At 36.3% G+C, this 16113-nt stretch overlaps 1 protein-coding gene across 4 annotated transcripts in view; it reads left to right on the top strand.

Annotated features, from left to right (window-relative positions):
* The window catches only part of LOC105217818 (hillarin), a 24895-nt gene extending 11076 nt beyond the window's left edge, over positions 1–13819 (top strand). For 3 of the 4 annotated variants that reach the window (XM_029043762.2, XM_029043764.2, XM_029043763.2), the window contains exons 2-11: positions 2364–3003; positions 4294–4435; positions 4731–4924; positions 10183–10734; positions 10803–11245; positions 11300–11511; positions 11601–11875; positions 12914–13027; positions 13147–13310; positions 13370–13819. In XM_029043762.2, the coding sequence (XP_028899595.2) occupies positions 2815–3003; positions 4294–4435; positions 4731–4924; positions 10183–10734; positions 10803–11245; positions 11300–11511; positions 11601–11875; positions 12914–13027; positions 13147–13310; positions 13370–13520 (2436 nt within the window). In that variant the 5' untranslated portion in view covers positions 2364–2814 and the 3' untranslated portion in view covers positions 13521–13819. Of the gene's footprint in view, positions 1–2363; positions 3004–4293; positions 4436–4730; positions 4925–10182; positions 10735–10802; positions 11246–11299; positions 11512–11600; positions 11876–12913; positions 13028–13146; positions 13311–13369 lie in introns of those variants that run through there. The other variant, XM_029043766.2, reaches the window with a different exon arrangement.
* The last annotated feature ends 2294 nt before the right edge of the window (positions 13820–16113 follow it).

A 16113-nucleotide genomic window follows, 5' to 3' on the forward strand; every position in this document is an offset into this window, starting at 1 on the left:
TGGACTTTCCAGGTCTAAAGCCACACTGATAAGGTCCAATCAGTTTGTTGACGGTGGGCTTAAGTCTTTCACACAGTACGCTCGATAGAACCTTATAGGCGATATTTAGGAGTCTTATCCCACGGTAATTGGCACAGTTTGTGGGATCTCCTTTTTTATGGATTGGGCAGAGCACACTGAGATTCCAATCGTCAGGCATGCTTTCTTCCGACCATATTTTGCAAAGAAGCTGATGCATGTACCTTATCAGTTCTTCGCCGCCCTATTTGAATAGCTCAGCCGGTAATCTATCGGCCCCTGCCGCTTTGTTGTTCTTCAGGCGGGTAATTGCTATTCGAATTTCTTCATGGTCGGGTAATGGAACATCTATTCCATCGTCATCGATTGGGGAATCGGGTTCGCCAACTCCTGGTGTTGTACTTTCACTGCCATTCAGTAGGTCGGAGAAGTGTTCCCTTCATAATTCCAGTATGCCCTGGACATCGGTTACCTGATTACCACCTTGGTCTCTACATGAGGATGCTCCGGTCTTGAAACCTTCGTTAAGTCGCTTCATTTTTTCATAAAATTTTCGAGCATTCCCTCTGTCTGCCAGCTTCTCAAGCTCTTCGTACTCACGCATTTCGGCCTCTTTCTTTTTTTGTCTGCAGATGCGTCTCGCTTCCCTATTCCGCTTTCGGTATCTATCCCATCCCGCACGTGTTGTGGTCGTTTGCAACGTTGCGAGGTAGGCAGTCTGTTTTCTCTCGTGGCTGTCTGTTGTGTTTGCAGCTTTTCGACGTCGAACCTTCCGTGTTTGTTGACGGGCGTTCTTTGATGCACAGAGGCGGATGCGTATCTTCGCTGCAACCAAATAATGGTACGAGTCTATATTTGGTCCTCGCAGCGTACGCACGTCTAAAACACTGGAGACATGTCTTCCGTCTATCACAACGTGATCGATTTGGTTACGCGTGTTTCGATCAGGAGACAGCCAAGTAGCTTAATGTATTTTCTTATGCTGGAATCTGGTACTACAGACGACCATATTTCGGGCCCCAGCGAAGTCGATCAGCCTCAGGCCGTTTGGCGATGTTTCGTCATGGAAGCTGAATTTTCCGACTGACACCTTCCAAAGACACCTTCTTTACCCACCCTGCTGTTAAAATCGCCAAGCACGATTTTGACATCGTGGCGGGGGCAGCGCTCATAGGTGCGTTCCAGGCGCTCATAGAAAGCATCTTTGGTCACATCGTCCTTCTCTTCCGTTGGGGCGTGGGCGCAAATAAGCGGTATGTTGAAGAACCTCGCTTTTATGCGGATTGTGGCTAGACGTTCATCCACCGGGGTGAATGCCAGGACTCTGCGACGGAGTCTCTCTCCCACCACAAATCCAATTACAATTAAGGGTCCGGACATTCCAGGTGAATGCCCTTATATCATTATCCTTAAAACGTTTGCAGGGATCGTCATCAAAAGGGGGGTGTCTCATCCGAGGCTTTCTTTCTCAATTTTTCATTGGAACTCCGTTTTTATGTGGTGGGTCCCAAGCCTACGCACAACCGCAGAAGCGGATGTTTGTTAGCTTATTATTTTTCAGTTATTAGAATTGAATTGTTTTTAGTATTTAATCATTGTATACTTGGTACAATTGTAATACAAAAAAATAGTTCCTAAGCACAAGAACTATTTTTCAGTATGTCTGTAAATTTCCCTTAGAACGTTTTCTTATTTTGTGAAAAAGGTTAAAATATACATATCCCCTTTTCAAGAGTCACTCCTCAATTTGGCTTAGTATATTTTATCAAATTCTGTTATATAGCTAAACTGATATATGTAGATATTGGCTACTGTGACATCAGTGGAATCACTTGCATAATAAAAATGGATTACTACATTTACCCATCGTTATTTTCTCGCTATTATGCAAACAACTAGTAAATACTAATTAATATCGAATTTGGGTTTTAAAGTAAAGTTAGTAAATTATGAAATATTCTGAATTTGAAATGAAAAATCCGGGTTATATCCGGCTGTGACAAATACGCCAATTGAAGCTATTTGAACCCACGCAAAACAGTAGAAATACCAAATAAGCTGCACTCGTACAAGAGAATAAAATAGCGCTCGACTAGTTAACGCTATTAATAAAACTATAATTCTTCGCGAGAGTATACTTCCGATTAGCGTTTTAAGCATTTAAGCGAAACAAAAGTGCTAAATTTGGCCTAAATATGTACATGCCGTTACAATGCGTCTGTGTTGTAAAACTCAACCCACCTTTACATATATTTGAATATATTTATATATAATTGAAGATTCACAAAGTTATAAAACAACAACTGAGCCACTACTTAAACGTTTACTATTTTGAACCTTTGCAGTTGCTGGCCGTCACGTTTCACGAATAGGCGACGTCACAGAGAGAATCGCGCCCAACCACAAGGGAAACCAACCGAACTGAAAGACAAGAGAAAAGCGTGGAGTTGAATATAACATCTCTGCACATCAGTCAAATACTTTCGATGAATCCGTCATATCACACGCTGGCGCCAGCTAAGTCAATCAAGCAAAGAGAAACACTGAAGACACCTACGACGCTGATCGAAACCAGTTGAGGTGACAAGGAAACACTTTAAAGAAATTCTAGTGAGAAGAAACCAACGCCAAAAGCTTTAACCAGTGGAAGTCGAAACACAGTCGAAGACTCTTCTTAAGAATACAAAAGAAAACATTGCCACAGACGTATCGATTCGAGGCCGATGTGCTCTATTTATGAATGTGTGTATGTACGTTTGAGATTGTCTTCCATTGCCACACAGACACTCCAGCAATATGTACCGTCCGAACTTCTATGAATCCACGTGCCTGCGGTGCAATGACATCGTCTACCAAGTGGATCGAGTGGGACCCCTCAAGGACTTCACATTCTTCCATTCTGGCTGCTTTAAGTGCGTCCATTGCGGCACAAGGTTAACACTCAAAACGTATTTCAACAATCAGCACAAACAGGACGACAAGGAGGTGAGTACAATAATAGTGATGTCGTCAGTTTTACACATTTAGGAATGTTTTACAAAAAATTGCCAAATACCTTTTTACTATGCTGTGCAATTAGCACCATATTTCAATCGTTCAGTAGTAGACTGTTGGCTCAATTCTCAGACAAGAAGCCAACAAGTTGTTTTTGACATTTTCGAAATTTTTATAGTGTCCAATATTCGTTAAGTAGATTTTCGAAATTTCAAGTAAGCTTTGGAAATCAAAATACGTTTCGTGCGTTTCGTAAATAAAGCCAGTTTTGGCGCTCGTTAACAAAATATTTACTGTTTTTACGAAATCGCTGAACTGGAGAATTGCTATGACCAAGCGCCACAGCAGAAGAATGTTGCTAAAGCAAACATACATAACTCGCTTGAAATCACTATCCGGCGTCTGGTTTTTGTTGCTGCATGTGTTAGTTTTCCAAGTTGGCGTACAACGGACTGCAGGTCTGCGAGCGCTTATGCCTCGATATGTTCATATATGCGCATGTGCATAGGTGAATGTGTGCATTGCTGCTCACCTACATATTATGCACGCTTCCACACACATTCGCTCACACACACACAGCGCTCGACATTGTCAGCTTACCTTGTAGGGAAAACCTGAACAAGCGAAATGCGTTTCTCGCTTGCCCATAACAGCATTTATATTTAGAATTACTTTTTCTTGTGGCGGGCTCTATTCACTTGCAAATCTAGTAGTTGTTTGGCGAAATATTCAATGCCTTCTGGATTGTCTGGGGTACAACCTTTAAACTATGTTCTGAGGGGATCCCCAAAAGTTCGGACTTCTGAATACAGTCCTAAGTGAAACCAGAAACTTACAGTAGTTAGATACCACATAGTGAGAAAATGCCTTAAATATATCACAAATCTCTTTAGAGTTTTATTTCAGTACCCTCTGGTATTATTGAATGCTTGAAGGTGGGCCTTTTCATTCAAGGCCTTCTTCTCGTAAAGTTAGTACAGTCAAAACGAATTGTTGCGATTGCCCAAAACAAGTTTTGTAATGTAAAGGGCCGCCATCCTTTAGGGAGAGGCGATAATTAGTAAATATCTTATGGAAATATTGGTTTCAAGAGTAGAATCGTTCATTATGGCCGGTGAACAATTATACCCAGTGGTTTACTTATCTTTTTTTATTCCCCATTGGTTTATTTATAGTCGCAGTTCAGATTTATAAATATTTTAAAATTCGTAAAATTAGATTCAGTTAAAATGTTTGTGAAGAACAATGAATAAATATATTTTTTGTATTGTCTTCGTTTAGGTTTATTGCAGTTCACATGTACCAAAGAGTGGTCCTGGCCATTTGGATCAAACGTCCGTGGGCATAAGGCAGGCTTTGAACGCGCCACGCACCAACAAATACGTCAATGACCAAATTCGCGGAACACGTAGCGAAGTTGACGGTAAGTATCAAATACCACTTGCTAATAATTACTGCTCATTGCTTGGAAATATTACAATGGCATCTAGCCATGCAGCCGTTGTCGCTAAACAGCCCACGCCGCGATTCATTACTCCCAATACCGGCGAATAATTAAATAATATATTCTCATAAAGCTAGATAATGCTTATGCGGATAAGTATTTAAGATTAAATTCACGGTGCTCTTTTTGATAGTGTGCTCAATATGTATGATGCGTGTGTGCGCGCGTATTTGAAAATATTTTAATAAAAATCATTTCGTTTGCATTCTTTCAGGTGGATTGGGTTCACGTCAGTCGACACCAAATGGTTATGGCAGCCGTGATGTCAGCTCCCCGTCACAAAACGATTCCGATTATAAATACGGCCGTTTCGACGCCAGTGCATTGCACATTGCGCATGCGCTCAAGCAAACGGAAATACAGAAAGCCTACAACAAGATGAGAGAAAAACCAATAGATTTCTATCTGGTGAGTAAGGCCATCGCAACACGCACATTTATTTATTAGCAGTACATTTAAAGCCGTTAAAAATTCCACACTCCTTATGTAAATATGTATTTATGTGTAAGTTGGTGCCCATATCCACCATTCACCACTGGTGAAAGCAATGTACGCTTTTAAATATTGTAGTACACATTAAAATATACAATTCAATAGATATTTAATTAGAGCAAAATGATTTTTGTTTAGGGAAGATTGTAATTTTAAATACATAACGCAACAATACTAATTTAAGGGGTTACATGGGTTTCGTCACGCAAAAAATTGAATATTTTCAATTTTTTTTCTATGTATAAAATTATTTTTTAATTCAAACACAAGGTCGGTTGAGCAGTTTTCGAGAAAATTTCACAACCGACTTTGAAAACACGGTTCCGAGAAAAACGCGTTTAAAGTTTTGAGTAACAATAATACCTGACTTGGAGCGCACACATTCCAAGGCTGTAACTCCGAAACTATTATTCGGATCGACTAAAAATTTAGGATAATATTTTATTTGAGATGTTGTAGAAATTAATAAGCCAAAAAATAAAAAAATCATTTTTAAGCCCATTTTTTAAGGCTGGCTTTAGGGCTTTTGGAAAGGTTATTTCTTTTAAAGGATTTAAAAAAGGATAAAAGGTTTCAAATTTATTGGTTCGAACTCCTTCTCCGTCTTCGCTGTAGTTTCCTTGAGTCTCATCTTGACTCTCTGGATAGAGAGCGCCATGTGTAGTGGATACGTAGCAGACATATTTATCTACCACAAATTGAAGTTTATCAACCACGCAAAGTAGGTCTCTTGTAATTGATTTCTTTATGAAATTGGATTACAATAAACATTTAAAAATCCAGCAATTTTGACTACTTTTGCATTACATTCCCAGGCCCTGATGTTACTTCATTATACCACTGAATTGCAAACAGAGAAGGGAACAATGATGTGCTGGATGCAAGAAACAAGTATTATTCTCCTTCTTATCTCTTTTAGTTTTGTTTAGTTCGGTTTTTTTTTTTGTTTTATTTTACAACCCTTTGATTCAGGTGTGATATTATTTTATGAACTTACGTTTTTCATGCGTTGTGTGACCAATATATTATTAACAGTTTTCGTTGCAGTGGGTTGAGATAAGCACTAAATTTGATTTATTTGCTAGAAACAATAAATTAATTTTCTGCTTGAGAAGTTTAAAAACTCATAAACAATTATTTTTCTCTACGAAATCAGCTTTTATCAGCTCCAATATTGCTACATGATATGTGTATACGAGTATGTGTGTACGTTTAATATGTGTATTTTATTAATGAACCAATTTAGTATGTTTATTTACTTAGCTGGAACAAATTACTTCACCTGCTTCATGCTGATGATCACGTTGGTGAAAGCCCCTCAGTGTAGGCACGAATGTAGGTATAACGACTATAAGTAATTCACGCAAAAATGGTCTCTCAGTTAAGACGAGTTCGATGGACTTTAACATTTAAGCAATAACTCTAGAAAAATATTAGCAAAGTGTGTTTACTTATAATCGATCTGCATTCCTTTTTCTATAAAAGCGAAAAAGAGAGACCGAATATGGAAGCTGAGTGGGGCATATGAGATCGAGCGATCGAGCGATCGATTTTATAATCTTAGACTGGCATTACCCCTTAAAGCTGGTAGTGCCCTCTATTCTTTCGATATGTACATGGCAATATATACATATGTATATGTATATTTCTTAGCTTGGTTTTGTTGGTGCGTACAATTATGTAGGTGAGTCCATACTATCTGATTGACATTAGTCAAAGAAATTAAACACTCGCATGTGTTCGAGCACCAGTGTGCAAGAGTGAAAGTGTAAGCAACTCCTGCAATCGGTGCCACAAAATGTTGGCGCGTGTCAGTGTCGCAGTGGTTTTACGAGTCGTTGCAACTGCATTTACACACAAATCATTGTAGTTATCGCTCTCTACATCTTCACCTCCTCCTTCGTCAGGCAATGCACACTTAATGTATTCGTTTTACTCATTTACTATTTATTTTCTTTATTACTGCGATACTTTCTACTTGACTTCGTTTTCATGCATTTAAGTATTTCATCGTTGCCTATTGCGATTTTCTAACAAAAACTTTGTGCCACCTCCTAACAGTATTTAGTTTTTCATTACTTTGACCATTTTAGTAATCTCGGCTTATCTCTTTTTTCGCGCATAATTTGTTCGTATGCACTGCTTAAGCGTTTGTTATTTAAAAGCTAGTATTTTCGTCCGTCTCTTTTAACAAACAAAGGGAAGTGATATCTGTATTTGGTTTATTCCTTGCTTTGTCCAACAGATCAACATTTTCCGCTGTCCCGCTGAAAACTCGCTCTTCGGCAACGCAATAATTTAGTTTCTTTTCAAATTTGTATTTACTGTACGAAATGCAACTTAGTTACTAATAGTTTCGTGCGAAATCCACCATTTTTCCATTAAAATACTTCAAGAAGAGTTCTATCTAAGTCTAACTGCATTATCTACTACGCGTTTTCAATAATATAGTAAAATTGAAAAAAATAGAATTTAATTTACAAAACTTAGTAAAATAATTTGACTTCTGGCAATTGTTTGGAGAAAATTTATAATTTAAAACATTATATGCAAAATTAAATTGCCGAAATGTTTCTGTTTTACAGAAACCCTCTCACACAGTGCCATCAAATGAGCTGGTGTGTATGTGAACGTGGGCAGTTTCCATATTTGATTCTGTTCAATGAATTCGAAGATCACCGATCACTTTCGATTTCACAGTTATGAGCTGAACTTCCGATTGTGGCGTGTAGGTGTCTCTGACACAGTAGGTACACAATAATTAACAGTTACTTGAACTATTTAAGACAATGCAATTATAAAAATAAAAACAAAGCAAACGATTTTAGCCTTTTTAATGAACTTGAACTTGAAATTATACACACATATTACGATAATACAAAAATGTTAATTGGGGATATTTTATTTTCATATTTCACTTCGTTGAAAAAGAAGGAAGAAAAAATTGTTAGCATGTGGAAAGTAATTTTATAAAATATTAGGGTTTTAGACTAATCGTTGAACTTCACGAATTTATTTATCTGCGATTAATTAATTATAGGCTCCCCATGAATTGTTTGATTCTGAATTTTTAAGGATTCCAAAAATAATATGAACTTTCGAATCAAAGAAAAATATTTTTGAAACGGTATATAGCCCTCCCCCTGGAGCATTAGAGAAGATATTGAATGTGGTCGTCAGCCTGCGATCCCTCATGTAGACGGGTGGTAGATTAGTAACTGGCTTTTGGATTAATTCAACCTCCATGTCATCATTCCATCTCTTCAAAATGTGGTTCTTCGGTTTCCATTATAGGAAATATAGCCCCAGACCATCCTGCTTACTAGCTGGCGTACTGTTGTTTGTAGGCATTCTCCGCTGAACCTTTTGGCTACTTTCTCCATATATGACAGATACCATCTTATCCAAAAACTAGTGAACTTGTATTCATCCGAGAAAATGACGGTGTACCACTGATCAACCGACCGATTTCCATGCTCTTTCGCCCATATATACCGTTGTTTGCCCTTTCGTTGACTAAAACGGGTTTTTTTAAGAACGTCGACCGTTAAAGCCTGCCCCTCTGAGTCTCCGGAGAATCGTTAAAATTTACTTTAAAAATTTATTTATATGAGTGACATTTTTCTTCTGCCGGAAAATGTGAAACTTCTTGCCATAACTCCATTTTTTGCAGTAGATAATCCAATAATTTAAAAGGTTGTCGATACAAAACATACACCTAATCACTGTATTGTAACGAAAATGGTACCAAAACAAACTAGAATTGACAATGAAATCGATAACTTGCCAGATTTATCCAGACATCGATATTCATAGTTGTCAGAATATTCGAGTGGCGATGTATCGCTTACAATCGACTATATAAGAGCTGCCGGACTGAAAGCAAGACACAGTTCTGATAAGAGAGTTGTCGAGTAAGGACAATTATAAAGAGAGAGTTGTCGAGTAAAGTTTAAACAAGTTATAAGTTAGAGTTGTAAAGTAGAGTATTGAGTAAAAAAGTGTTAAGTTATAAGGAATTAGAAATAAAGATTAGTGTAAAACCATTAAAGTGTGACTTTTATTTGTCAATCCAGTGAACGAAGCCAGGGTAGAGTTTCAGCGTAAACAACAGATTTTGGAAATCCGTTACAGTATCCTTTTTACACCGTATATGTCGATGACAAACAAAATGAAATGTTGAGCATAGTCAGATTCCAAAACACACTGCTTGGTTTTGTTATCTAACTTTCATAAAAGTAGTGGAGCAGGCTTTAGATAAATTCTTATTTTGTTATATTAATTAAAACCTTTTCAACTACTAACATAAAAAATTATATTTTTTTCTCTACACCCCGCTAAAACTCAATGGAGCTTATGAGAGAAAACACCATTAATTAGCAACATTACTCAATCTATTTATTTGTAGGCTATTGCTTCACTGTCAGCTCGCTTGACTGACTGACTAATAGGGTAGCCGGTGCAGCAACAGGAACAATGGCTGCTTTTATTCTATTTGGCTAAAGTTTTATTAACTATTAATTTGCTACAAAGTTAATTCGCATGTAAACAACTATCCAACAAAACCGTCCATTCCGATTTCTAGATTATTCATTTGTCGGAATACGCACGCGCGCAATTCGCGTTCGGAACGGCAGAGTCGGTAGTTGGTCCCATTGGGTAGCGCTGACCGATGCAAAGTAGTTTGGGCAAACATGATTCGTATGAATGCCCTCTGCGAACCGTTGCAGTTTCTCTACTGCAACTCACTCAAGCAAGAAATTATAATTAACAAAGTTAACAATGCGAATCAACAAAAGCACTACCGGCCAAAACTCGCTTTATGCCACAAGATGAGTGGATGAGCAAAAGTAATCTAAAATAACACATGCTTAGACCGTTGCATCAAAAGAACCAGTTACTGTTCCATTTACTGTTACAAAATTACTTAAAATACCAATTGTAGGCACCCATTTACGGGCTTTTGAGCGTAGATTTCTAATACTTCGGATGTATTCTAGAAAGTGTATAAGTATAATCTATTCTTACTTCCTTACATATAGATGTAAATTCTGTCCCTTTTGATAATTGTATCTATACACGTATTTATAGAAATCAGAAAGCAGTTATCCACTATCTAAGTCTCTTTGAGTTCACATCCGAATTTATAATATTATTTTTTGAAATTTTAATAGGCACGTGAGGAGCAAGCGCGTCTCGAGATGAAGCATCGTAAAGAGGAAGATGATTTGTATCGGAAATTTGCGCGTAAACGAGAGGAAGAAGATCGCAAAATACAATCAGAGTTCCAAGACGAATGGGAGCGTGAACTGCAACGCCTCACACACAAATTTGAGAAGGAACTAGCCACTTCTCGGCGCAATCGAGAAGAGCACAATATACTAACGTTGCGACATGAACAGCAAAAGGAAGATCTGGAAAAGAATATGACACTGCGGCGCAGCAAAAAGAAGGAAACCATCACCCGCAAAATGCTGGAGCATGAGCGATTCGAAACAGCCGCTTTAGTGGATCGTCAATCGAGTGAAATGTTGGAGCTGATCAGTGCGCGCCGCTCGGAGTACATGCAAAATGAGAGTATCTTTTTAGATGACGATTTCGACGAAGGCGCGGTCCCATTAGAATATCCAATGGTGGCTCCAATACCAGCGCCACCAGCCGTTAGCAAATTCCAAATATACACTGATCCCATTGAATTCGAAGATGTCGATCGCATTGCAATATCAGTGAGTTGCCAACTTAATAAATAATTGAAAATGCATAATTTGAAGTTTAACGTTTTTCACTCATGAAGGTCGCCCAAGAAGATCAAAAGACCTTCACGGACTTAGTACGGCAGTTAGTCGGTCGTTGCACTACAGATATAGAAAAGGCTCGAACGATCTTCCGTTGGATAACCGTTAAAAACTTAAATGCAATGCATTTCGATGATGACTTGCGGGGGGACACACCCATGGGTTTACTGCGGGGCATCAAATACGGCACAGAGAGTTACCATGTACTATTTAAGCGACTTTGCAGCTATGCCGGTCTCCACTGTGTGGTAATCAAAGGTTATTCGAAGAGTGCTGGATACCAGCCAGGTGTTAAATTCCAAGATTCCAGATTCCGCAACTCTTGGAATGCAGTGTATGTGGCAGGAGCATGGCGTTTTGTGCAATGCAATTGGGGCGCTCGCCATTTGGTCAACGCAAAGGAAGCACCCAAAACAGGGCGCGGAAAAAATGACAGTTTAAGGTAATCCGCCTATAAATAGTCACAACTAAAAATCATTTAACCAGCAATTTCTAGTAGATATGAATATGACGATCACTATTTCCTTACCGACCCTCGGGAGTTTATATATGAATTTTACCCTCTACAAGAGGAGTGGCAACTGCTTAAAAGACCCATAACTCTACGGGAGTTTGAAAACTTACCGTTTGTGCGCTCGCTTTTCTTCCGTTATGGACTACATTTCGCAGATGAAGGTTATGGCGCAGTAGTCTTCACAGATGACACTGGTAAACAACACACTTCACATACATATATACACATCTAATTAGCATAATTAATCATTTCCATGTGGAATTTATATATTATTGTCGCATAGGTGCCGCTACTGTTCGTATTGCCATGCCAACAGACATGCAGAGTTGTCTGATTTTCCACTACAATCTTAAATTTTACGACAGCGATGAAGACTCTTACGATGGCGTCTCCCTGAAGCGATTCGTTATGCAATCAGTCATTGGAAACATTGTTGCTTTTCGTGTACATGCGCCGTGTTCTGGCGCCTTTCTTCTGGACATATTTGCCAATGCAGTAACTCCACAGGAATACCTCACTGGCGAGCCTATGAAGTTTAAGTCCGTCTGCAAGTTTAAGGTTCGCCTACTAATTATATTTCTAAGTCTTTCTTCAGTTGGCATTCGATGTAAAGGTCAATTATGTTATTGATTCGTTCGTTTTGACCAAACTGAATTTATGTTCACCAACCAGAAATTTATTAATTCCGAAATTCAATGAAAACTGAGAAGTGGTTTGAGATAAGCATTTCTAAATTATCGCAGAGATGGGAAGTTAATAACGTATAAAACTATAAATATTTCGATAAAATTTCATTTTAGCAAGCCAACACGTTCTTTAAATGAGGCTTTCCTGGTTTACAAATAATAGATTTGAAGGTTAGGTAAGATTAGGTCAGCCCTTAGTAAATACAAGTTTAGCAGCAATTCTGTTTTTAGATGTGTCAATTTTAAAACTATTGAAATTGGAAAAATTTCCCCAAAGAAAAAACTAATCAGAGAATCAATTGCACAAAAATAATAATAATATTATGATTTTGTAAAGTATCTTAATCAGATAATAATCTATTCAGCAGCTTTCTACAAAAGTTTCGATTATCAAGTATTAGAAAGTCTTTGAAAGCAAGCTGTAAACACATCAAGATTCTACACAAAACCTATATACGATATACATATACATATGTACATACTCTTTATAGTATAATGTAGAAAAGCTTAACACGTATATTGGTTTGTTTGACCAGTTTGTGACTTGACCTAAAAGAAATCAGATTCAATTAGCGTTTAAACTACATGAGTAATGCCTCTCAAAAATAAGACATCAGTATCGCAAAACAAAAATATAATTTTATAGAGTTATTAGTAGAGGGCATTGTGTGGTGTTACAAACTGCGAAATCGAAATCTCTGTCCGCAGAACTCATGCGATAACTCTTCATGGTTAAATCAAAATAATTCGAAATATCAATATTTTGACGTACTTGGCAATGTGGTTGGTGAACATCGATTCGTCTGGGTTAACAAGTACAGACATACTGCATTATTTGGCTATTTTCCTATACGGAAACACAGGAACTTTCGCAGAAATATAAATTTTTATGATATTTATTAATATTTAGATATGCTGCGAAGAGTTACAAACAGTTATGGTACCACTGCCTGATTGCGCAAGCGGAGAATGGGGTCCTACAAAAGCGACTAGGCTTTTCGGATTAATACCGATAACACACCAAGTAAGTACTCAGAGCCGAAGTATCAAATATTAGGTTTGATTTCAAATACAACCTAAATAATATTTAGCATACGACATTAAATTGTTCAGGCATAATATTTACATTTGTAATAATTTCAGGATCCACTTATATTTGCTGGGCGAAGTTTAGACCTTCAATTTCGAATGTCAAGGCCTTTGACGGACTTTATGGCCACGCTACACAAAAACGGAGTTGAAGAAAAGAAACTCTCCAAATATGTGACGCACAACACGTTGGACGATATTGTGACCTTCATAATAAAGTGAATACATATACATATATACATACATTACCGATAACATTTTTAATTCATATTTACAGTTTTCCCGAGGAGGGTCAATACGGTTTAGACATATATACCCGTGAAGCTGGAAGCATGGCTTCGCACCATAGTCACTCTGCGTCAACGGGAGAGAAACATCTCCTCACCCACTGTTGTAAATACTTAATCAATTCATCGAAGCGGAATTAAATATCGTAGCCAAAAGGCAGAAATGCATAAAAGATGCGGCTGTATGCAACGTTGTTACAATATTTTTAGTGTAAATGCAATAATTACCGTTAGTTGTAAACGTTTTTTATGATTAATACAGATTATGTATTAAAAATAATTTCATGCATATTAATATATTTTACATATTAAAATCCAAATAATATTGAACTGTGTACAATTTTACAAATGCATATGAACAATAAATAATACATATAATTAATTGAAGTATGTATTAGCTTTGAATGGTCTACCAATAAAATATTAAAATGTTAAAACATTCGTAGAGTTGATACTATTATTAAAAGCATGTGTTATCTAAATCTAAACCCAAATCAACATTGTTTGTCCTTGAGACTTATTTATAGACTTAGCGAATATTAAAAAATTAAAAACTATAGCCTTCTGAAGAGTTTCGTAGAATCTGACGGATTTTTCTTTAAACTTCCCAGACAAATTTGTTGCTACAATTTATAAAAATGAATTCAAATTGCGCAGAAGGATAATAGGGACTCAATATTTAATCGAAGACTATTTGATGGCATTCCAGCTATATCAAAAGAATTTAAAAGTTCATTTGAAAAATTTTACACTTTAATTTTCATCAGCAACAGATTTAAAATACATTAGATCTTCGGGTCCAAAATAGGTCAAAGAGTACTGGGCAGTGTCACACTTTTTCTCCATTTTTTGAGTGCAGTTCATCTCTACTAATTAATCAATGGCTATAATCATTTTCGATTTAGGCGCAACCGCCAACTTATCTAAAATTTTTTAACCAAAAATGCCCTCTCGTACTGTGATCCTTTGTTTCAAATTGTATAGCTTAATGTGTAACTTTTTTATATTATTTCATTAAAACAGGTTCAGTACTTTAAGACAAACCAAGTGACATGGAATTTATATCTATGTATATAAATGTCAGGGGATAAAAACGATTTTAAAGAAGAAAAATTAACTATAATGAATTTTTTAGTTATTAATGCACGATTTAAAATTGTGATATCATCTTTTAAACCTTTTAAATTTGATGCTTTTATGCGACTATCATGTATGCGAAATCTGAAATAAATCTGATCCGGCACCTATTTTGTAACCTACGAAATCCTTAACGCTAAATAATAAACAAAACCAAACAAAGCAATTGAAAAATTTTCAGCAAAAGAGAAACCAGTATGTTATTAAATGATTGAATCATTTTCTATACGAAACAACGCCAAATAAAGAAAACAAGTGCTTTCAAATTGCATCCAAAATTTAAAAACATTTGCACCTATTACGGTTTACAACCCTACTCAGTAGAATTGAGGTTGAGGCAATTCAACCACAGTACATACAGTAGAAAACCTTATTCGTGGGGAATTCTCGGTGGTAAGATAGCCGCCATCTTGGAAAAACACAGTGCTGTATATATTGAGTACTTAATTTTAGTAAAACTTTAGTCATAAAATAGCAAATATTATATATATAGCTGTCTTAACTAATTTAACATCAATGATTACCATATTATATGCAAAAAATTAATTTAATGTAGATGAGATATTTTATAAGTGGTGATAATAAAATACAGCTCTCATACAAGTAATTCTCTGTGGTAACTTATTTTTGGCCATATTTATTTAAACTTTACTGTCACACAATTAAAAAAATGCATTTTTGCTTACTTAAATTATTTACAAATATTTATATTTAAAATAAATTTAATAAAAATTTAAGAATGTATCCACAGTTTATTCATCCAAAAAATACTGTAAACTGCGAACATTAAGCTAAAATTAAAAGATTAACTAAATAATTGAAATATTTATCTATGGGAAATACACAAAAACTTGATGTGCTTAAAATGAGGTGTGGTCGCTTCCCTGTTAAAAATTTTTAAAGAAAATTATATCCTGATCCTAATGAAATAGTATTTCAAATCATCGGTAAGCGAATTTTCGCAGCAATAAAATGGTTCTATGTCCCTCATCAAACCACTAATATAAATACTATAACTGTTGGTAATATTCAATCTTCAAAAAATTTGAAATGCCAAATGGAGTATTACCATCCCAGTATTTTCTACTGTATATACTGAGCTGTAAACATTTTCAACCGATTGGTACACAGTCTATGTGAAAATTAGTTAAATCAGGGGTGTTGTGGAATCCAAGACAGATTTGCTGAATGTCAGAATGACAAACCAATTCTGATTTTCATTGGTGTCGCAGAATCTGATTGAATTTTCGTCTTTTCGAATATAAGCAAACCAATATTCGAATCAGCTGTTCTGATATTTATTCATGGGGAAAAATTAGCAAGACATGTTTTTGGAATTGTAATCACATAATTAGTTCAAAATATTCATTAAACCCAAAAAATATAATTTAAATGAGAAATTATTTCAGCTTTTATTTTATTTGGCAATGAAAGTATCGCGAAAAAATTAAAGTTTTAAGGAATCACAGTAATTCGCTTTATGCTCAAAGGAAGTCAAAAATAGTAATTATTTTATGTAAAAATGTACATATTTAAGTATATATATACAGAGGAACCTCTCTAACTCGAGTAGTCAGTATACCATAATCCACAAAAA

Source organism: Zeugodacus cucurbitae, chromosome 6, assembly GCF_028554725.1.
Source record: "Zeugodacus cucurbitae isolate PBARC_wt_2022May chromosome 6, idZeuCucr1.2, whole genome shotgun sequence".
Lineage (NCBI taxonomy): Eukaryota > Metazoa > Arthropoda > Insecta > Diptera > Tephritidae > Zeugodacus > Zeugodacus cucurbitae.